The sequence below is a fragment of the Hippocampus comes genome, unplaced genomic scaffold, assembly GCF_001891065.2.
Source record: "Hippocampus comes isolate QL1 unplaced genomic scaffold, H_comes_QL1_v1.1 scaffold26, whole genome shotgun sequence".
Classification (NCBI taxonomy): Eukaryota; Metazoa; Chordata; class Actinopteri; order Syngnathiformes; family Syngnathidae; genus Hippocampus; species Hippocampus comes.
Genome location: NW_017805004.1, coordinates 145,631 through 169,578, shown reverse-complemented (window position 1 = coordinate 169,578; position 23,948 = coordinate 145,631). Strand labels below are relative to the sequence as shown.

The following is a 23,948-nucleotide window of genomic DNA, read 5'->3' as shown; positions in this document are numbered from 1 at the left end:
GCGCTAAATGCCTATTTTGATTATTTGTGCTTTATGCTTTTACCAGTCTTTTTTTTTTTTACTTGTGCTTTGAAGGTTGCAGGATTGTGTGGACTGTTCAGTGTCGAACACAGAATTGATTGCATGTTCAACATTGTGTTTAAATTGATAGGAAAAGACAGCGAAGAGCCTGGGGAACCAACTTGATGAGGATACGCTGCAAAACTTAATGCACGCGGAACATTTTAGCAAAAACCTCACGGACTTCAACATGCGCATTGAAGGTACCATGTCTCTTGACTGAAATACCACAAATCCATCTGGAGTTGTTGCACCAGACCTTGATCCACATAATAAGAACCTAATTTTAAGACTTAAGTTTAGCTTTGTCGTGTTTATACCCCCAATGCGTCTCTGTGCATTCCAGACAACAGATAAACCGAATGATTGCGCCTATAATAATCTTTAGGCAGACCAGAAGCAAGACATCTGTAGCTGTTTAACTGTTACGAGATGTGCATCGCAAAAAGGCAGATGTTGTCGCTTGGCCCAGCTCTGATGCCATCCAATGGCAGCGTCCAGCTTTACCGACACTGTTCGCAATCACATAACAAGTCCAAAAATTCTTAAGCCAAATACAAGACAACATTCTTAATTTTCAGAGAAAATTCTTGATAATTATATATATAGACCCAAACAAAAACAATCATGTGGTAAGAAACTAGTGTGTGATTTACCACGAAAAGACGCTGACAAAACACAGCAGGGTAAAAGATTTTTTTATTATATTTTATGTATGTTTATGAGTGTACATATGTGTAAATGTAATGTATTTTAACTTACGAGAACACTTATTTATTCATGATTAGTTATTTGATTGACTCTTGAAATATTTGGTCATCTGTATGCCTAACCCTTGACTCCTAAACATATTCCTTTTTTTTTTTTTCTTTTTGCCATGGCTTACGCTTCCTCTCTCTGACCCTGCACATAATTAATACTTTTATTATTGTCTGCAGAAATGATCCATGAATGGGAGCTGTATAGTGTTTACCGGGAAGCGGACCCCGAGTTGGTCAAGAGAAACACAGACGAAGCGATAAGTACTCTGAGCAACATGAGGAATCTTGATTTGTCTACACAAGGGCCTTTAACTATTGAAGAGTCAACAGAAGCCCATGACTGTAAGTATCGTTCGTTAAGAAGCCAAATTAAAAAACGAAAAAGGTGCTCATCATCATTATACAGTGAAACTCCTCTACAATGAAACCTACATGGGCAAAAATACCCCCTAGTGTGCAAAAATCTTCATGCATTAACACCATTCCCACCCAATCTTTTTCTCTGCTCTTGCCTCGCAACGAGATTCACTCCAACGAAGTCTAATCCAACAGTGACCTTTCCTGCTTCGTTCGGAAACAGCAAAACAGCTACTACCACACTGATTTACACATGCACAGTAGTCCAGGAAGTATTTGTTATTGTTAGTTTCAGACTCAGCAAGAACGTTGCATTGCTAAAATGGCTACAAAACGGACCTTTGGGTGTCAAGCATTTAAGACAAGAAGAGCTCTGACGCTAGAAGAGAGGGTAAAAGCGATCAAAATGAAAGACGGAGGAAGCAAAATAAAAGACATTTTCCAAGAAATTGATGTAAGTGAACGTGAATGTTGATCGTAAATTTCTCAATTTCTTTCCCTTTTTTTCCTTTCTACACTGACTATATGAAGTGTCAAATAAGTGTATGCCCATACTTATGCACTATTGCACACATGTCAAAGTGCCGGCCCGTGGGCCAAAACCGGCCCGCGAACTACATAATCCGCAAGGGGAGATCTTGCTGTTTACCTGTACAAACGCACTTTGCGCATGCCAATGTCATGCATGGACCCCAGTGAGTCTATTTCTGTTTCTGCAATGTCAAACATGGCACGCACTCTGACCGCCCAGATTTGAATGCAAATGAGTGATTGGCTGGAAGTTGCCTATGTTCGATTCCACAATGGTGATCAACAGTGCAAACACCCAATTACACCCAATTCTGCCTGTGCTAAGTCTACGACAGTGGTCAACAACCTTTTTATTTTTTTATTTTATTTTTTTTATTAAGAGTGATTTAGCTGCTGCTAAAAGATTTTTTTCTCCGTTTCAGCTTTCAGTTGTAGTTCTACAATTGCTCTATTTCACTCTTCTTTATTTGTTTTTTGTTTGTGAATGCTGTGTGCTTGTTTTGAAAATGTCTTTCAAAAATGAAATTTTGTTGTTCAATAATTTGTCCCCATAAATCAAGCAGACCAGTAATCCAGCTTCATTGGCAGTGAAGGCAAATTCATCTGTCCTCGCAGAGTAAACTTGCTTTTTTTTGTCAGAAATTTTTGGCTTTTTTTACTCATGGTTACTGAATGGGTCACACACTCGTTACTGAATGGGTTGCACACTTTAGAGCCCGGCGGCAGGCAAAGGCGAGGGCAACAAACGTAATCGTCAATAAAATTCCAAAATAATCATGTGTAAATAGAAATCAAAAAGGAATAATAGTTATTCATTTTAATTTTTTAACATTAGAGCAGTGGTTATTAACACCCATCTTTCCACGGTCCTCCCTTTTTGGTTATCCTGGGATCTCCCCCAAGACTATCCCATTGTGGGTCAGTGTTTAACCTTGTTAGAGGTACCTAACCCAACCAGTTCATTTGCACACTCACCAAACCCTTCCTTAGTGAAAAACAAAAATACGACTCTTTACAAATTCAAGACATAAAAACACATATATTAAAAACAGAAATAAAGTAAATACAATTTCAAGACATACCTATAGGTTTTTTTTTTTAATTTTACGACGTACTATCAAGACTCACACGTTGACTACTGAGTGAACTAAATTTTCCCGCTGCGCTGATAGGACTAGCAATGTAATGTGATCATCTGCAGCCGGTAATGGCCAAGCGGGCATGTCATAACTAATTGTACATGTTGAGTCGGGTGTGTCTTAACCTCGATGGCAGAGGCTCCGTCGAACCCCTGAGACCATTTCACCGAAACCCTAGGGTTCGATTGAACCCAGGTTAAGAACCACTGCACGAGAGGGAGGCGCAACAAAGAGGCTCAAGAGCCGTGGGTTGCTGACATCTGGTCTAGGAAATAAGAATGAGAAAAAGAAAATCTTTATTCATAGCCAAAGAAAGAAAACTCCATGGATGCATACATACATTTAACACTGTGCTTTGCGCTAGACACGCTTGGCATAAAAATAGGGCCCAATGTCTCATTTGCCTTAAATTCATATCAGGCGCACTGACAAAAAAAATCGGACATGTACATTAGTTGTACATGGTTAAAATGTGTTAAACTAAAATGTACCATTTGCGTGTTTTTTTAATGTGTGATGTTCGAGTATGTAAAATGAGGACTTGCTAAAATACAGCAACCATCTAAGTTTCCTTTTGATAAAGTCTTTTAGCTCCTTGACAATGTTAGTGAATATAAAATGGTTATGTTCCAACTGGATCCTCAAGAGAGAACGATCCTGGAAAGGTTGGACCTCTGTCCCCAAAATCAGTCACTGGGTCTGAACCCTTTCATGCCCAAATAATTACAACATGTAACCTGATAAGCTGTCCACTGTAGTTACACTGTTATCACTGCGTGTTGGATATACTGAGTATGTTAACGCAGGTCAACAGCAAGCCAAACGCAAACCTTCATGAGCCAGGAAACTGAGCGTCTTGCTCCTTCATTATGCTCGTCTTGACAGCATACAGTGAACAACTTCATATCAGGCGCACTGACAAAAAAAATCGGACATGTACATTAGTTGTACATGGTTAAAATGTGTTAAACTAAAATATACCATTTGCATATTTTTTTAATGTGTGATGTTCGAGGATGTAAAATGAGGACTTGCTAAAATACAGCAACCATCTAAGTTTTCTTTTGAGTAAGTCTTTTAGCTCCTTGACGATGTTAGTGAATATAAAATGGTTTTGTTCCAGCTGGATCCTCAAGAGAGAACGATCCTGGAAAGGTTGGACCTCTGTCCCCAAAATCAGTCACTGGGTCTTCTTAACCCTTTCATGCACAAATAATTACAACATGTAACCTGATAAGCTGTCCACTGTAGTTATACTGTTATCACTGCGTGTTGGATAAACTGAGTATGTTAACGCAGGTCAACAGCAAGCCAAACGCAAACCTTCATGAGCCAGGAAACTGAGCGTCTTGCTCCTTTATTACGCTCGTCTTGACAGCATACAGTGAACAACGGTGACATCGCCTCGTTGAAAATGTTGAGTGAAACAAATTTAAAACATGCATTAGCCTCTTGTAATAAAATAAATACAACACTTGTCCAGTACCAAACAACAGACCTAAATGCAGCTCTAAGTGTGACAAAAAAAAGAAGCATTTTCGCGATCCTTTCGCATGCTAATTGGACCGTTAGCACCAATTTAGCGGCATATTGCTACGTTCGTACACAGTGCTCCGAGCTAGCAAGTTTCAGGGACTACACTTGACGAAAACGATCTCCGAAACAGATTTCTAAACACCGCTAAAAAACAATCAAACGTACAGCCATTGCTGTCAAAGGTGTACAGAAAAGGAATGTAACACAGGAGTAGCAATTAGAACAACCACAGTCAGACTTTCTGCAACGACTTGTCGGACGTCTGCTACCCACAATGCATTGCGACTACTAACAACGTTCTCAGAATAAAATACGGGTAAACAAACGCTGACTAGAATGATATTATTTTAAACACAATTACCTTTTGCGTGGAATAACATGAACTATGACGTTTCACATAATGAAATGTTATCAACCCTCCTTTTTGTTAAACCTTGATGAAACAATTGTGAAATGTTTACTTTGGGCAGAACAGTAGTAACGGGTAAAGGGTTAACATTGTTGTTGTTTTTTTTTCTTTTTGTACTTGTAATTCAGGAGGGTTACTCGGGTTTCTCCAGCTGCCAAGGATGTCACAGATGTGAATGCAGGCCAGCTTCTCTTCGTCCCACCTGCCATTCTCTCACTCACAGCTGTTTGTGCCGCCCGGGCGCCGGAGGTCGTTACTGTGAGAGGTGCCTCCCAGGCTTTTGGGACTATAGTGCCTCTGGCTGCAAGAGTAAGTTGTCTAAAGATGATAGATCATGCGAATGTTCTCAATTGCTCTTGCCGAAACAGTCTTTTCCCATCTGCAGCCAGTACTGCTAACATATAGTAACAATGTATCTCTCAGCCAGCCAGAAGCACATTTTATAGATCCCTCGCCCCGCTGCTCCGATCTCTAACAGCTGCAGAAATGTTCATCGTCCTAGAGCCAAAAGCTATAAAGCTGTACAGTATAATATGGAATGCGTGTTTATGTTGTTCTACAGAGTGTGACTGTGAGAGCGGTCATTGTGATATGCAAACAGGAGAGTGCCTACCAGAGCCTGCAACGGTTAACCTGTGCAATATCAGTAAGATGAATTAACTCCAGTAGCAAATCAACAACACCATAACCAGTTTTGATCCTGATCAAATACCTCTCAATTCTTTGCAGGTTGTGATGAATGTATTTGGCATGTTATCGGAGACCTGCGGCTGTCCAACAAAACGCTGGACCATTTGAGGGTTGGAGTGTTGAACATTTCGACTGGGGCTGCTGTGAATGACAGAGTCAAATACTATAACTACACCGCTCAACACCTGCAGGTACATAAAAAAGATATGTCACCCAAAAAAATTTTAAAAGCCAAAGTAAGAAATAGTACACATAGTTGACATTTGGAATGGCTAACGATATTGAACTGTTTTTCTTTGTGTGTTTCAGAATCAGTTCCATGCCTGGAGAAACAAACTGTCTGAAATAAAAACAGAGACTGGGGGAGTGGAGTAAGATGAATTAACTCCAGTAGCAAATCAACAACACCATAACCAGTTTTGATCCTGATCAAATACCTCTCAATTCTTTGCAGGTTGTGATGAATGTATTTGGCATGTTATCGGAGACCTGCGGCTGTCCAACAAAACGCTGGACCATTTGAGGGTTGGAGTGTTGAACATTTCGACTGGGGCTGCTGTGAATGACAGAGTCAAATACTATAACTACACTGCTCAACACCTGCAGGTACATAAAAAAAGATATGTCACCCCAAAATATTTTGAAAGCCAAAGTAAGAAATAGTACACATAGTTGACATTTGGAATGGCTAACGATATTGAACTGTTTTTCTTTGTGTGTTTCAGAATCAGTTCCATGCCTGGAGAAACAAACTGTCTGAAATAAAAACAGAGACTGGGGGAGTGGAAGACTCCACACAAGATATCGTATCATACATAAAAAAGCTCAGTGAATCGGTCAGTGAATTTGTATTTCGATAGAATCAGAAATGATGAAATGAAAACGCGCTAAATGCCTATTTTGATTATTTGTGCTTTATGCTTTTACCAGTCTTTTTTTTTTTTACTTGTGCTTTGAAGGTTGCAGGATTGTGTGGACTGTTCAGTGTCGAACACAGAATTGATTGCATGTTCAACATTGTGTTTACATTGATAGGAAAAGACGGCGAAGAGTCTGGGGAACCAACTTGATGAGGATACGCTGCAAAACTTAATGCACGCGGAACATTTTAGCAAAAACCTCACAGACCTCAACATGCGCATTGAAGGTACCATGTCTCTTGACTGAAATACCACAAATCCATCTGGAGTTGTTGCACCAGACCTTGATCCACATAACAAGAACCTCATTTTAAGACTTAAGTTTAGCCTTGTCGTGTTTATACCCCCTATGTGTCTCTGTGCATTCCAAACAACAGATAAGCCGAATGATTGTGCCTATAATAATCTTTAGGCAGATCAGAAGCAAGACATCTGTAGCTGTTTAACTGTTACGAGATGTGCATCGCAAAAAGGCAGATGTTGTCGCTTGGCCCAGCTCTGATGCCATCCAATGGCAGCGTCCAGCTTTACCGACACTGTTCGCAATCACATAACAAGTCCAAAAATTCTTAAGCCAAATACAAGACAACATTCTTAATTTTCAGAGAAAATTCTTGATAATTATATATATAGACCCAAACAAAAACAATCATGTGGTAAGAAACTAGTGTGTGATTTACCACGAAAAGACGCTGACAAAACACAGCAGGGTAAAAGATTTTTTTATTATATTTTATGTATGTTTATGAGTGTACATATGTGTAAATGTAATGTATTTTAACTTACGAGAACACTTATTTATTCATGATTAGTTATTTGATTGACTCTTGAAATATTTGGTCATCTGTATGCCTAACCCTTGACTCCTAAACATATTCCTTTTTTTTTTTTTCTTTTTGCCATGGCTTACGCTTCCTCTCTCTGACCCTGCACATAATTAATACTTTTATTATTGTCTGCAGAAATGATCCATGAATGGGAGCTGTATAGTGTTTACCGGGAAGCGGACCCCGAGTTGGTCAAGAGAAACACAGACGAAGCGATAAGTACTCTGAGCAACATGAGGAATCTTGATTTGTCTACACAAGGGCCTTTAACTATTGAAGAGTCAACAGAAGCCCATGACTGTAAGTATCGTTCGTTAAGAAGCCAAATTAAAAAACGAAAAAGGTGCTCATCATCATTATACAGTGAAACTCCTCTACAATGAAACCTACATGGGCAAAAATACCCCCTAGTGTGCAAAAATCTTCATGCATTAACACCATTCCCACCCAATCTTTTTCTCTGCTCTTGCCTCGCAACGAGATTCACTCCAACGAAGTCTAATCCAACAGTGACCTTTCCTGCTTCGTTCGGAAACAGCAAAACAGCTACTACCACACTGATTTACACATGCACAGTAGTCCAGGAAGTATTTGTTATTGTTAGTTTCAGACTCAGCAAGAACGTTGCATTGCTAAAATGGCTACAAAACGGACCTTTGGGTGTCAAGCATTTAAGACAAGAAGAGCTCTGACGCTAGAAGAGAGGGTAAAAGCGATCAAAATGAAAGACGGAGGAAGCAAAATAAAAGACATTTTCCAAGAAATTGATGTAAGTGAACGTGAATGCTGATCGTAAATTTCTCCATTTCTTTCCCTTTTTTTCCTTTCTACACTGACTATATGAAGTGTCAAATAAGTGTATGCCCATACTTATGCACTATTGCACACATGTCAAAGTGCCGGCCCGTGGGCCAAAACCGGCCCGCGACAATGTTTTCAGTGGCCCCTGGGATGATATTGATTTATTATTAGAAGCGGCCCGCGGGCGCTTGATCCTCACTAGGGTCGCGGGGGGTGCTGGAGCCTATCCCAGCCGTCTCCGGGCAGTAGGCGGGGGACACCCTGAATTGGTTGCCAGCCAATCGCAGGGCTGTGGCGCGATTGAAATAGTGTAATCTGAGCCGACATCATGAAACGAAACACGCAAACAAGAACATGGACATGGAGGGGGAAGGGGGATTTCATTAAAAACGGTATACTTAAAGTTTGTGACGAAGTTTACCCCGCAAAAAGCAACTCTTTTTAAACGTGAGCATTAGCAGAAACACAATTGCAGTGTTTCTGCAAAGATACGGCAGTGCGTGCTGCGCAGTTTGACGGTTTCCTCCCCGACACAGTGGTCCCGCTGCGCATCCAGGCTGCTCAAACGTTGTCGAAAGTTTGGCAGCACATACGTGTGTGTGAACAACTATTTTCTTTGATGAAGCTGAACAAAACATCACACAGAAGTCGATTTACTGCTGAACACCCTCATTCAATTTTGAGGATTTGCGCGGCTCAGAGCCTGACCCCAAATATTGATGAACTTGTAGAAAAGTTAAGACACCACCGAGTATCAGCAGCCTCAGCCTCAAAGTGAATATTACTTATAATATACTGTGCAATCACATATTCAGAGTTTTTACTCAGTTCAAGTTTAAAAATTAAAGTATAATATTTGCTTTCGCTGCTTGTTACTTCTCCTTGAAGAAAGTGTTGTTTTCGGTTTATACATTTTTGCACTTTATTTTATTGTATTTCAATCCAATTATGTTTTAAAAATATGTCGAAAATTACTGTACTATTATTTGTTTTTTTTTAATAGTCAATATGGACTATTGATAGTGCCTTGAATAATATTGGCTTCTTTCATTCATGTTATGGGTATTTTTATACAAAGGAAATTTTTTTGTGCCTTTTGAAAATTAAAGTTTACTGACACAGCCATAAAAAAATGTTACTTTATTTATCTGACCATATTGGAATGTATTTGTTAGGTTTTCAGTCAATTAAATTTGGTTCAATAAACAATATGTGGTCATTTTTAAAATTTTCAATGAACATTCGATCAGTCCGGCCCTCGGCTTGCAGCAAAATTTTTTATCTGGCCCTCCGTCCATTTGACTTTGACACCCCTGCACTATTGGAATAAAAATAAAGAGTACACATACGTTTGTGTGTGCGTGTACACATACATGTGTGTGTGTGTGTGTTCATTTAGTTCATTTCACTTTAATCAGACATTCATCACGAAGTCACCAGAGTTTACGTCCAAACATGTTTTAAAATCGACATTTGTTTTATTGGACAGCGGTGAACTTTCGATATACTCATCGACTCATGTTGGGTAAATCAAATAAATGTAATTGAAATTGAAAACAGGGATTAAACACCTTGAAAAATAACTTTGGACACGTTAAAGTGGCAGATTTTCGAAACATTGATCTAAAAAGTTTGCATACCGTATTTCTTCTAGTGTGGTACTTTATTTATAGTTGTGCAAAGTTTGTATATTCTTTATAACAAATCCGTAGATTCATATACTGTATTGTAATTGAACAATTATAAAGCAATTACCACAATAAATGACATTTTCAGCATACTCTATTTTGTAAATGAATATACAGTGACATATACCAACGAAATGTGAAATCTTGAGTGTAATACATTCCTCATCCCTGACAGTGCTCAGGCGTATTCGTCAGTTGGAAAAGAAGTCATTGATTACACATGGACATCTCAACCCACTCAAGTTAGCTCTGTCTCGCGTCACTGCCAAGCTGTCTGACGCTCAGTCCTTCCTCCGGAATGCAACCAGTACAATTGAGGAGATGCGGGATAGGAACAGCGGCAATGTCCTCAAATTCCAGAGGATTGAGGTAATTTCCCATGACCTCCAGGGTCAAGTGAATGTTTCTTTTCTTGTATGTCTTCCAGCTTTTTCTGCTCACTGTTTAATTTCTTTGCTAAGCATATGTATACACTTTCTACATCCTTTCTAGTTGTCACATACTCTTCTTTACCAGCATAGCTCCCCAAACTCACGCAGATATGTACAATTTTGATGTATTTTAGAGGTTATGATTATCGATGAATTGGTTTCATGTTCAATGAAAGATGCCTCCTTTGATTTTTCTATAAGTGGTCCTTCAAAGTTTAGACACCGCTGGTTTAGATGGAGATGCTTTTTTTTAATTCATATGAATTTGTCTGCAAGTTTATTTCTATTCCCTTTTCATTTTTGTATTAACTTTATTGTGAATTCTCAAAGGGTTCGTTTTACCAAGTATCATTATCAAATTTATGAACTCGAATTTATAAGGTACAGTGGTATCTAACGTACAAATGTCTCTTCATCCGAAATTTTCAAGTTACGAAACGCCTAAACAGGAAAATATTGCCTCTTGATGCAAAAGGTAAAAATACAGTATGGGCTGCTCCTCGCAGCTCCGACTTTCCTGAACTCAACATACTTCTAGCTGCTCTGCCATTGGCTATTACCTCGCATCTTCCTGGCATCCCATTGGCTAAGAGGGACCTCTACCAAACGTGTCGACGTGTGTACATAGATAGATCTGTGTCTATGCGGCGTCCTCTTCATTCACACCTCGGCCGGTGTTCACCAGTCGGGCGATCGCTCCCTATGCTGATGTTTGCCTTGGACATTTTCAAAGGATTGTTAAAAGCCGACAAAAGCAAATGTCCTTGGATCAATTCTTTCCAAAACGGCAGGCAAAAACCACTTCTGAGGGAGAGCATGAACTAAAGAGAGCAAAAACCGATAAGGGCGCAGTTAAAAGTTAAATGACATCATTTTTATTCTTCACTCTATTCTTTGTTTTTTACATAATGTACAACTCTCATTTATTGTGCAATAATTGTAACATGTATATGTTACATATTTTGATGCATTTTTATGCTCTAGAAAACATGTCAGAATTTTTTTTTGGGGGGAGGTGAGGGGGGCCTTCGAATGGATTAGGCCATTTACATGGAAAACACGTCTCTACTTAGAAAATTTTCTAGTTCAGAAATTTCTTCCAGAACCAATTCATTTCATCAGTAGAGGTACCACTGTATTCATTTTTTACCATACTAGAGCTTTATTTTCAGCCACAGACAAAATCAGAGCAATTTCGTAACCCAGTTCAGATTAGCAGCAGCGACAGTGTGGGTTTAAAATGTGCCTGTTGTGCACACACACGCTTGCTTGGTATAGAAAATACACATGGACCTGTCTGAGGTGAATGGGAGTTCACTGTAGTTTAAACTGCCTAGCCTGCTTTACCACCACAAGCAATTCATGACAGAATTATCCGTTGACTGATCACATGATAAAGATTTACTTTCGAAAACAGACAGGACAGGAAGCACGGGGAGGCCTTGAGGTCTTCATTTGTCGGAACAAGCTATCTGTTCGTCCGATCACATCAAAGAAAACACTTTTGAGTTTTTTTTCTTGATGTTTAATAAATCCCAAAATTGTTCTTTCTGTTTTTCTTTCAGGCAACGCAGCAGAAGATGGCAGCAGAGTTTACCGCTATACAAAACAGTACAGAAACAGCCAAAGACATAATTTCTAAATCACAAGCGAACATGGCTGAGGTGGATACGTTGGTCAAGGTATGATAATTTTTTTATACACAGAACTAGCTCAGGTCTTATCAAGTATTTTATCGACATGCGAATGGTACAATCTTGTTTCGCAACTTGGTCAACTGCTTAGGTTGGCCAAATGCCAACTGCAAAGAATGGATGCAATGCAGGTAAACAAATATAGAACAATCAAGTAGGATTTACTCTGACAAATACAGCACAAAAATGTCAAGCACACACACAAAAATAGAAATGAATAGAAAAAACACTCCCAACAGGTCATCACAAAGAAACAGATGAGGGTAGAGAATTAAAAAAAAAAGAAAAGGCGGGTGGAGCTGCAGTGGAATGAAGACACAAATCTTAATACAATATCTGAATCAACCTACTCAAGGACGAGCATGGAAAATGATAAATTGCAGCAATAAATACTTACAAATAGACCCAAAAAACTGCCACTACATTTTTCTTGAACAGGACAGAGATTATAATCTCTGTGGACTCTTCCAATCATCTCAACACAGAGGAGCGCACACATTTTGTTCACTAATCTCAAAACGAAGTCTTCTGAGGTCAAATTCTTGCATGGTGACACATGATCTCACAAAAAAATGAAGAACAAGTACTTTGGGAAATGTGACAATGCTACATTACACTCCGTGTCACAGTTCATGGAACATTGGGGAGATGTCAGCTTCTCCACACACATGAAGATTTTTAGGCCACAAATATTAAATGTTACTGGTCAGCAAGGTGTACCACAGTAGCAAAAATATATACCTGTATGAGCAGGGAAAAAGCACTTCCCTCTACCCAGATTACGTCTTCAGTTGTTTTCATGACACCAACGAAACAAAATAAAGATATATTTTTGTACATTTCTGTTTCCTTTAGTTTAGACAGTCTTCTTGGTGCCTTCTCAAAGTCAACACTTGAAATGTTTCACATTTCCAACTTTTCAAAATACAAGATTTATTTTTCAATTCAATAAAAATGCTTTCCAAATGTTTACTTCTCAATCAAGTAAAAATTCTTTGTCATGAAATAACATCAATTCCATTATCAACAGCAGTCTGTCTTCTGGTATAGTTCCGCAACAGTTTCAACATGCTGTGGTGCAACCCTTGCTCAAGAAACCTGGCCTTGATCAAGATGTACTGTCAAATTTTAGGCCCATTTTCAAGCCCCGTTTCATTTGAAAAATTCTGGAAAAAGTGGTGCACATGCAGTTAAAATCTTTCTTGAATGAACATGGCGTCTTGGAGGTCTTCCAGTCAGGTTTCAAGATGATGCATAGCATAGAGACAGCCTTGTTACACTTTTTAAATCACATCCTCCTGGCAAATGACACTGGAGACTATGTGTCTGTTTTTTATTTGCATTTAACTGCAGCATATGATACAATGGATCACAGTATTCTGTTGGCTCGTTTGCAGCACCTGGTGGGCATTGGCGGTAGCACCCTTGAGTGGTTTTGGTCCTATTTCGATGAAAGAACTCTTTGTGTTAGCCTTTGTAGCGCTGAGTCACAAACTGCCCCACTGTCATGGTGTTCCACAGGGTTCAATTCAGGGGCCTCTGCTGTTAATGCCTGCGAAATCTATGTCCTACTGAGCAAAAAGACGCTTCCTCATTGAGGCCATTTTTATCCTGTCGAGAGGAAATGAAGTCCTCGATAGCAAGGAATTTCTAGATTTTCAAGGAAAAGAAGACACAAGTGATAGTGTTTGGCCACAGTGGCCCTTGTACACCCCATCCTGCAGACTTGGGCCCCCTGGCTGCTTATCTTAAGCCAATAGTCTCGAACTTGGGTCTTAAATTGGAGAGTGCTGTTAAATTGGACCGGAAAATTGGTGCTGCTGTTAAATCCAGCCTCTTTCGTCTTAGCTCGCTAAAGTCAAGCCTCTCCTTTCTCAAGGGCACTTTGAGACAGTGATTCATGCCTTCGTCACATCTCGGCTGGATGACTGAAAGGCACTTTACTTTGGAGTCATCCAATCCTCCATTAAGCATCTCCAGATTAGTTTTGGCTCCATTCAGAGAAATAGTGTTGGCTCCACAACATTCAGTTGCAGCTCCTAACTGAATAATTAAATTTGCTGATGAAGTCCAATGATGTTTCATCATTGAATTTTGATAAAATTTTTCGGTATTAGGCAATATTTGATATGCACTCATGAGTCAGTCGTGCAAACAGTTTGGACTGATTACACATCCCTGGGGAGCCTCTGTTGAGTGTGATGATCCTGTGTATGTTGTGCCTGCTCCGTGTTAAAAAGTCCAGAATTGAGTGCAGATAGATTGTGTTCAGGGCCAAGAGTTTGCTGAACAGATGATTGTGTTGACCACTGATCTCGAGTCTACAAATGTATCTTTTTTTATTTTTTTTTATTTTGCAGATGTATCTTGTTGAGCAATTTGGTTGGCAAACAAATTTTAAGGGGTCTTCATGATGGACTTGCAGAGCTTTGATGTGGCATGTTTATGACCAAGAGAAGAGAAGGATCCTCCACTGAACATGATGATCTTGCCTCCCATTAGGCAAAATGTGTCGGTGTGTTGGATTCTATCAAAAGGAAACTCTGGGTCTTCTTGTGCTAAATAGAGAGTTAAATGCCAGTTCCCGTGACATGTCAAGAAACTTAAGAAAAACAACACAAGTTTTAGTTGGCAATGGCAATGACCACAGGGATAGAAGTATTTAAAAAGGAAAAGAAACTCAGGAATGAAAGAATACTCAGCATTGATACAAAATCCATGCAGTGCTAGAAAGAAATCTCAGTTTCTTGGTAAATCCCAACAACTCAGTGGATGATCTAGAAGCATAAGTCAAAATGTTTGTAGGGACAATGATTAAAATCTCCAAGGAAATAAAGAACAATAATTTTACACAGCATCCACCAGCTGAGTTGACCCTGAGCACACATTACTGACAACCTTGTCCGATCATTGTCAAATTTAACAATTTTCACATCAGATACTCACGAATCCGAAATAACGGGAGCAAAGGGGTACGAGACTAATAAAGGTTTTCTTATCTTATCTTATTGTTCCAGATGAATGGTTGTTTTTTCCTTTGAAATCAATGACAAATGCAATCCTCGATCCGATAATAAAGGACAACAGAAATAAAGGATTATGCGCCTCGCTTGAGGTGAATAAACTATTAATAACCTCATTGATGATTTAAGGATACCAAAGTGTCTCCATAGCACTTGACTGCTGTTGAACAAAATTATCAGTATAAAGTTCATGGTAAGAATATAATTAATGAACCTGAATTTTACATCAAAATGCATCTTCCAGCCACAGGTTTGTGTTTTCCTCTTCATTTTCCTTCCGTCCATCTTCCTTTTTTGTAGGTTGTATGGACCTCACACATGTACTCTCACATATTTGTGTTAGAGAGATTATGAAATTAGTCTGATACTAAAGGATGTTAAGGACTGAGTTATCGAATTCATGCGCGTTGAAAGTCTTAACTTAGCAAGATTTGGGGTAAATCAATTTGGATGGTTGGCATACGTGTTAGGCTTAGCTTGAGATGAACACAAGACTCACAGGCAGACACAATAAACTCAGAACTGGTTTATGGTCAAGAAGAGGGACAGGTTGAGGAGGCAGGAACCAAAGGCAGTCAAATTGAGGTGTTCAGGAAGGCTTGAACATAACAGCTAGGCAACAGCGAGTACGGCAGGGAAGCTAGCTGACGAACTGGCAACAGGTGGCTCGTCAGACTGGCCTTGATGCTGCAAGGGGTGAGTGTGGCTGACGAGGTGAAGACTGGCAGGTGTGTAGGTGAGACAGGTGCAATGATTGGGGAGATGCCCAGCCCACACTGAATTAAGGGGAAAGTAATAAAACACAACAGAGGGAGGGGCCACACAGTGGACCGCTGAAGACAGACAATATATTCTAACAATATGTATATGCCTGCATAGTAATGAGATCAGCGCCTGTGTGTCTGTTTAAATAAGGGTCGATTTCTTTTTGCTTTTGTGTCCAGAATATAACACAGTACCATGCAGCAATTGATGGTGCCAGCCAAAAGCTAACAGAGAAGATGGAACAGCTCTCATCCGCTGATACGGAGTTGATTAGAAGGGCAGATGAGCATGCTGAAGAGCTTGAACAACGGGCCACCAAACTGGAGGAGTAAGAAAAGTGTCTTAATGGAGCCTCTTGTAACACACACATTCACATACACACACTCACCTTGGATCCCTGGGCATGAGGGTGTCCTCTTGATTGGGTAATAACATGAAAACATATGTCATTTGTTCCAGGGACCTGCGAGAGAGTGATACCAATGGTTTTGTGCAGAAAGCCATAAGTGCTGCGAATGTCTACACAAATATAGTGAAATACATCAACAACGCCAATATCACATCACTTACAACCTTGAACTTATCCCACACAGCAAATGAAGTAAGTTATCCAAAACACATGGCAAATACGTTCAGTATTCTCACAAAGTTGCTTTGTACTTTTTTGTTTCATGCTTCAGTCCGTCACTGGGATCAACATGCAGCTGAATGATCTCGTGGTAAAATGTGACAATGTTTTCAAGGAGTCTGTTTCGCTGCATTCTGAACAAATAGGTAGGCAACACTCAAACGTTGGTTATCCCGACATTGACAAGAACATTATCCCACCTTTGCATCATTCTGATTCCAGAAGTAGAAGCTGAGGTGGTTGACAAGCTGAAATACATTGAAGAGACCAAAGAGACCTTGGATAAAAACACCAAAAAACTTGAAGAAATGATGCAGGATATTTCTGAAATTGAGACAGGTAGAAGAGAGTCCAGTATTTGCCTAGCTATGTTGAAATGGGCTTGATTTGAGATAAGCTATGAAAGTATACAGTACATCTTGGTTGTTCAGCCTTGTTTGTCTTTCGTGTATGGACAGATAGCTAGTTAGCTAGTTAGCCAGCTCGCTTGATAGCGAGCCAGCGAGCTAGCTAGCTGGCTAGATAGATAGATAGATAGATAGATAGATAGATAGATAGATAGATAGATAGATAGATCAAATAAAAATGTTACCTGTGTCTATTTTCTTACACAGTGCTCTTAAATTAAATAATAAATAAATACAGAAGCCGACACACAATTTTAGCAGCTTTTAATTGAATTATGATTCATATCCGGACTCCTCATTTTAATTGTTCTAATTCTTCAAATGTATCTTTTCTTTTTTTTTTTCTTTTTTTTTTAATCTCTGTCAAAATCAATGCTCAAAAGATAATCACAAACTATCTGAACACATCCTTTCTAACCCTTTCTAGCCAGCACCAACAAGCGACTGGAGTATACACTCAACGTGGCTGAGGGAACTCTTAACCGCTCAGCCGCAGTGCTTGAAACAATTACGCCCATCAGTAACAAAGTAGAGGAATGGGCCAACAATCTGAGCGAAAATAAATACTCTACAGCTGCGTATGAGCAAGCCATTGACTCTGCAAAGGAATCAGGTATGTGATCTTCTACATCGTTAAGGCAAACAAACATTTTCAAAAACGTGAACTAATCGACACATTGCATTGTTGGTGAGTCTTGCTTCCTCCAAAAACGGAAGGAAATATAGCTTTATGAAATACATATACAGTACTGTTTTCTGGTTTCGATATGGTTACTGATGTTGTCCATTCAATTTGTCCTTCAAGAAACTCTTGGGTGACTGCTGTAGATTTTTTTTCTTTTTTTTGGTGTAAGTTATTCATCTCATCCCTATCAAAGGATTGTCTGAACACCTTTTCGTCTCTGATAATTTATGTGATTGCTAAAACTACTGGCAATGACAATACGCAAATGTGGATTCTTTTGTAAAACATCATGTTAAATGTCGGTCACTTATTCTTACATGATCAATGTTTTGTACTTCACAGTGGATCACCTCCAATTTCTTGTTCCCGAGCTTCTGGATAAGCTTAAGGTGGTGGAGCAGAAGAAGCCTGTCAATAACATAACCGCCAATGTCATGAGAATCAGAGAACTCATAGCCCAGGCCAGAAGTGTGGCAAAGAAGGTTGGTTCTCACACAACATGTTCACATCTAGGTTCAGCTGCAGTCCGTCCTAAATTTCACAAAATATAGTCCACGTGCTTGGCCAAAAAAGTAACCTTTGATATATTTTCAAAGTGCTCCAAATAAATTTAATTGTGGGATTGAATTTAGTCACCCCAGTAAAATTCTCAACAGAATTTACTCACTTGCATGCATTGTGTTAACACTAGAAATTATGAATAATAATAACTTAAGCTAGTCGCTGATGGCGTTGTGGTACACTCGCCTGACTTGTGTGCGGGCAGCATGTGATCGGTTCCCACTTAGTGATGGTGTGAACGTGGGTGTGTACGGTTGTGCCCTGTGACTGAATGGTGACCAGTTCAAGGGTTATTCCGCCTTTCGCCCAAAGTCAGCTGACATAGGCTCCAGCAATACCCGCGACCCTCTTCAAGACAAGCAGTGTTGAAAATGGATGGATGGGTGGATTATTTTCAAGTCACTGATGGTGTAGTGGTACATTCGCCTGACTTGTGTGTGGGAAGAATGGGATCGGTTCCCACTCAGTGATGGTGTGATTGAGGGTGTGAAAGATTGTCTGTCTTTGTATGTGCCCTGCGACTGACTGGCGACCAGTTCAGGGGGTAGCGCACCTTTTGCCCGAAATTTGCTGGGATAGACTCCACCAACCTCTCGTGACCCTCCTCAGGATAAGTGGTGTTGAAAATGAATGGCGGAACGATGGACGACTGGTTAGCACGTGGGCCTCACAGTGCAGAGGTGCAGGGTTTGATTCCTGGCTCCGGCCTTCTTATGTGGAGTTTGCATCTTCTCCCCGTGCCTGCGCGGGTTTTCTCTGGGTACTCCAGTTTCCTCCTACATTCCAAAAACATGCATATAAGGTTAATGGAACACTCTAGATTGTCCCTCGGTGTGAATGTGAGCGTGGGTGGTTGTTAGTCTGTGTGTGCTCTGCGATTGGCTGGCAACCGATTTAGGGTGTATCTTGCCTTCTGTCCAAAGACAGCTGGGATAGTCTCCAGCAGACCCGCGACCCTTGTGAGGACAAGCGGATTAGAAAATTGATGGATGGATTCTAATTCTGAAAGACTACATGAGCGTATAGTATACAGATTGAGTTGATTTTGGAACTTACACAGTATATTCTACATTTCTACAAAAGTTAATCAATTTCCCCCAAATTACCTTAATGCAAAACAGCATTAACGAGGTACTCTTAAACAGAATGTCAGATTTTGAAATGAAATATTTTCCACTCTAGGTTCAAGTGTCCATGAAGTTCAATGGTCAGTCTTCAGTGGAGATTCATGCTGATACCAACCTGGAAGATCTGAAGGCAGTGACGTCCATCAGCTTATTTATGAGAGTTGACCCAGATCAGGACCCAATAGAGGACCGTTTCATTTTATATCTGGGTGACAAAAATGTAAGTAATGTACTATTGTGATTTGATGATTAGAGGATGCACAAAGGGAAGAGCTTCAAGAAAAGATAGTTATGAAAATTATGTTATGATGTCTGAAATTGTGTCGTATTGTCATTTGCAGCATCTATGTGTGTATTGCCTACAAAAGTTTGGAAACACCTTCCAATTTAATAGCATGATATCGTGTTATGTACGGACCGAATTACGGCCACAGTTTCTAGGCTAACTGTTATGCCTATGTAGTGGCCATGGTGGTAGGGGCAACAAAGACAATGTATGGAATTTGAAATTAAGTCATACTCACTCATTTCTCGGCTCCTTATTTTTTTCCACTGCCAAAGCCTTTGCTATCAGTACAGAACATTAGGTGTAAAAAAAAAAAAAATCACCCGTGAAAGGTTTATTTTCGTTCACGTTTTTGTTAATGTATGGTGTGATGCACAACTGTATAAAGCACAATGTGCCGGCATCCTTCTTATTTCAATTTTCCTGCTGTCCACAGACAGAATGCACTAATGCCTTTACCCGTACTATCTTAGCAATGCCATGAGCACACACACCTCAAGAAGGGTGTGTCATACCAACCTATGTTCAATTGTTCAAATTTGTGGTTGAAGTGTGCCAGCAGAACAAGCGTCCCCAGTATTCAGGAATGCTCTCTTGCTCCCCCTCCATAGACTGCAAAAAGGGTGGGTATTCTGAGCTGTTGTTTATGCCTCAGCACCAAACAACAGCTCAGCTGTTGTTTGGTGCTGAGGCATAAACAACAGTCAGAACCCATCGCACACTGTACAGGCACTGAGTTGTGAGAAATACTATGCCCATACCTGCTTGGCGCCTCTCATCAAGGGCAACTCCAGAGTGGTAGATGTTCCGGGCCCTCTCAAAAAGACGGATACCGGAGCCCGAGCCGTTTATGAGGCGAGCCTGACGATATCTTATCAGAATATCTTGACTTTGTGCACCAAGTCAGGGTCTTTCCCGGCTAAAGAGGCAACATTCCACGTCCCTAAAACTACCATTGTCCACAGCCGAACTCACACTGCACCCGACACCCACTTGGGCCCTCATCAACAACAACATCAATAATTTTTCGTAATAATCTAAAAATTTTTCTTGCTCCCGATTGTGCTGTTAGGGTAGGAAAGACTACATGGGACTTGCCATCAAGAATGACAACCTTGTGTACATGTATAATCTTGGTGGTGAATACGTGGAAATCCCACTCAGCTCAAAGCCTGTGAGCCAATGGCCTGCTGTCTTCAACTACATCAAAGTAGAGAGGTACCACCATGAGGGGATTACGACTCCCAAGCAAATTGAATTCAAAGAACACAGTCATAAAATAATCGCATGTTTCCTTTTCTTTCTTGGCAGGTTGGGTAGACATGGGAAGATCTACTTAGTCATCCCCAGCCAGAGATCCACAGATGAACAGAAGTTCATTCAGAAAGGCGAAGCCCCAGGAACTGACTCACTTTTTGACATTGACCCGAAAGACATGGTGTTCTTTGTTGGGGGTGTCCCACCAGATGCAAAGGTGTTTTATTTGTAACGACAAAGAAGTCAACATCTCTTGAATATTTTCCATATTTATCTGACTAAGACTATATTTAATTGTTTCACTTCAGGTCCCACCACCTTTGACTCTTGCTCCCTTTGTGGGCTGCATCGAGTTGGCCTCGCTGAACAATGATGTGATCAGTCTATATAATTTCAAAAACACTCATAAAATGGATGTGGCTAAATCAACACCATGTTCCAGGTATTTTTCAATGACGTATATACATTCTTAGTGATTGTCCCTCTTATTGTGAAAACAACAACGCATGCTTTTTGAAGAGTTAATCTAGTATTCAATCAACCTTTATGACACTCTACTTGTGATGGTCAGAATACAAGACAATACATCGTTATTTATTTCGCGCTTCCACAACAGCTGCAGTTGGAATAGTGCTTTACAGCAGGGGTCCCCAACCGCCGCAAAGTGCTGAAGCCCGCAAAATGAGTAAAAAAGCTGCTTGGAGATCGCAAATGACTTCGGCCTTAATAGTACGTTCGAAACAACTGGATCAAAGTTATGGCTGAATACTCTGAGATCGCAACAATAGCACTGTTGCTATTTCCGACATCCTACCTGTGTGAGGTGGGGAGTTTCTGCAGCAACAGCGACTAAAACAAAATTACGAAGTAGACTGGACATAAACCACACACTTGAGGTGTCATTGTCTCCTATTACCCCGAGATGGGACTGTCTGATTGCAGAAAATCAAGCTCGGGGCTGTGGTGAGTCGTCATTTTCATGCACTTTGAATTTGCGTTGTATCGTATTTTGAAGGCATTAAACATTACCAGAGCGATAAGAGTTGCGACCAGATTAGACGCTCCTTGTGTTTATTATTATATTTCGAAAACACCACAGTTTTCATGCAGCTCATACCATATTATTTTGTTGTATTAATCCGCCAGACCTTAAATGCCGGTCCCTGAAAATATTGTCTGACTTAAACCGGTCCGTGGGGCAAAAAAGGTTGGGGACCCCTGCTTTACAGGACAGTTAACATAAAATACACAAAATAATATAACACAACACATAAGACATGGACAGCCATGCAGTCGTTAACCACCATTCCTGTGTACGCCTTGTTGTTTGAAGCAGTTATAGATGAAAGAGGAGAAAGTCAAAGTGTCCTCTCACTAGTGGGTCAGAGACGTCATGCTCAGTTTGCATGAAGTCCCACACAACTGCTCCAAGCTTATAGTCAATACTGACGTAAGGTCCGCCAATCCATCACTGACGATGTCAGTTTTGCTTGCTCTGTGTCAGACAAGGCCTGTGCTGAAGCGCATACCGTAATTTACGGACTATAGAGCACACCTGATCATAAGCTCCACCCACTACATTTTTAAAGGAAAAACATTTTGTACACACATATAAGCCGCACCTGTGTACAAGCCGCAGGTGCCCACATTGTAACGTGAGATATTTACAAAGAAAGTCGGTGGTACACAGGAAGAGTTTTCAAAGTTTTAATAACGTACCTTAACTTTTCATTCCAAATAGTGCCTGTTACACGGCGGCACCACGGCACTAAAACATCACTAACAGGGCTGATTAAAGAAACCCAAAAAACATAAAAGTCACTGTCTGCCGTTGAGTAACGCTTTTTTTCTCTGAAAAAATCCTCCCTTGCCATAACACTCTGTCAAACATTCCTTCATTAGGCTTTCTACCATTCACGATTTCGTGTCAACTTTCACGATAATTTCTTTTGGGAGGTATTTATTAAATTTTTTGGCATAGTAATCATTGGTGGATGCAGTGCAGCCCAAAACACAGGTCAAATGCGCCCTCTCATGGCCGGTTGCTTTCAATGTGACAGATGATCGTGTCTTCCTCGACACATATATATCAACTTGTCTCACGCTGACCTTTTATGCTCGAGCGCTCCCTGGCGGCCCTTGGAAAAATCTTTATATCGGCCGCTTCAATAAATAAGCTGCAGAGTTGAAAGCGTATGACAAAAGTCGCGGCTCATTGTCCCGAAATTGCGGTAATACATGATGAACCACCGCAAGGCGGGAGCTTGTCAGTGATGCAGGTGAGATTACATCCTTTCCATTTAAATAAATAAATACAGAAATAAATAAGGGCTGAAATTAGTCCTTGAGTAATTTGGATACCTTGATTAAAAAAAACAACAACAAAAAAACAAAGCCAAAGGCATTATTTTCCTGCCTTGAGCTTTTTGATGTGTACACTGCCAAGAAGGGGTCATGCTAAACACAGCAACAATTGATAATGCTCTGCATGACAGTAACATGCCGCAGTGCAGTAAGAAGGCCATCTTCAACATAAAACCTATCGTACCAAATCATATCGGGAAATCTCATAAACCAAAATCGAGAACCACGGGGAGAAATTTGTCTGAAAAAAATCACAAATGTTTCTAGAAAGGAAAATAGTGCTGCTATGCAGTTTAAATTTATGGATAAAATCTAAAATAAAAACCAGGTGATCGTTCATTATTAGGTGAAAGTGGATTTTTTTTCTCCAGTACTTTCAACCACTTCGAATACCCGATTATAGGATAGAATTTTCAGTAGGATAACCGAATGATAAAATATTCGATAGCTGCAACCCTAAAATAAATGAAAAAAAAATATCCTAGTCTAGATTCCATTTTCAAGGCCAACAAACCGGCCAAGACATCTTGCTTTTGGATGAGGAAGAGGGCGGCACTGACCAGCTCATTTGTTATTGTTTTGTTTTTTGGGTTTTTTTTCCATACAACGGCTTATTAGGGTCACCTAGCGAGGAAAAAAAACATACGAAAAAAGCTGATTTACATCCTTCTGGTGTATCACTCAACAACAACTGGTCGGTGTAAGGGTCGCCCCAGTCAACGAATTGACATCACACTTGTTCCTAAAATGGCACGATGCATTAAAATTAACCAGGGGCATTATTTTGCCAAATAAAAGACGAGACATAAAAATGGTAACACCAGATATTTTTCACACTTCAGTAACAATACTGAACAATTTGATAAAACTATCTAATGTGGATGTACATTAGTGACAATAATTGACAATTAAAAATCGAAATTTGTTATGAACCCTTTCAGGGACAGCGGTCACTACAGTGGACAGCCTATCATGTTATCAGGTGACAGGTTATCATTATT

At 40.1% G+C, this 23,948-nt stretch overlaps 1 protein-coding gene across 1 annotated transcript in view; it reads left to right on the top strand.

The window, feature by feature from the left end:
• Positions 1–23,948, top strand: part of lama4 (laminin, alpha 4) — a 56,867-nt gene that overhangs the window by 21,374 nt on the left and 11,545 nt on the right. The window contains exons 11-24 of the mRNA XM_019859195.1: positions 6,519–6,630; positions 7,366–7,530; positions 9,895–10,088; positions 11,716–11,832; positions 15,812–15,960; positions 16,092–16,233; positions 16,313–16,406; positions 16,483–16,599; positions 17,095–17,280; positions 17,695–17,834; positions 19,096–19,260; positions 20,399–20,544; positions 20,638–20,800; positions 20,892–21,025. Coding sequence (XP_019714754.1) covers positions 6,519–6,630; positions 7,366–7,530; positions 9,895–10,088; positions 11,716–11,832; positions 15,812–15,960; positions 16,092–16,233; positions 16,313–16,406; positions 16,483–16,599; positions 17,095–17,280; positions 17,695–17,834; positions 19,096–19,260; positions 20,399–20,544; positions 20,638–20,800; positions 20,892–21,025 — 2,024 coding nt within the window. The remainder of the gene's footprint in view (positions 1–6,518; positions 6,631–7,365; positions 7,531–9,894; positions 10,089–11,715; positions 11,833–15,811; positions 15,961–16,091; positions 16,234–16,312; positions 16,407–16,482; positions 16,600–17,094; positions 17,281–17,694; positions 17,835–19,095; positions 19,261–20,398; positions 20,545–20,637; positions 20,801–20,891; positions 21,026–23,948) is intronic.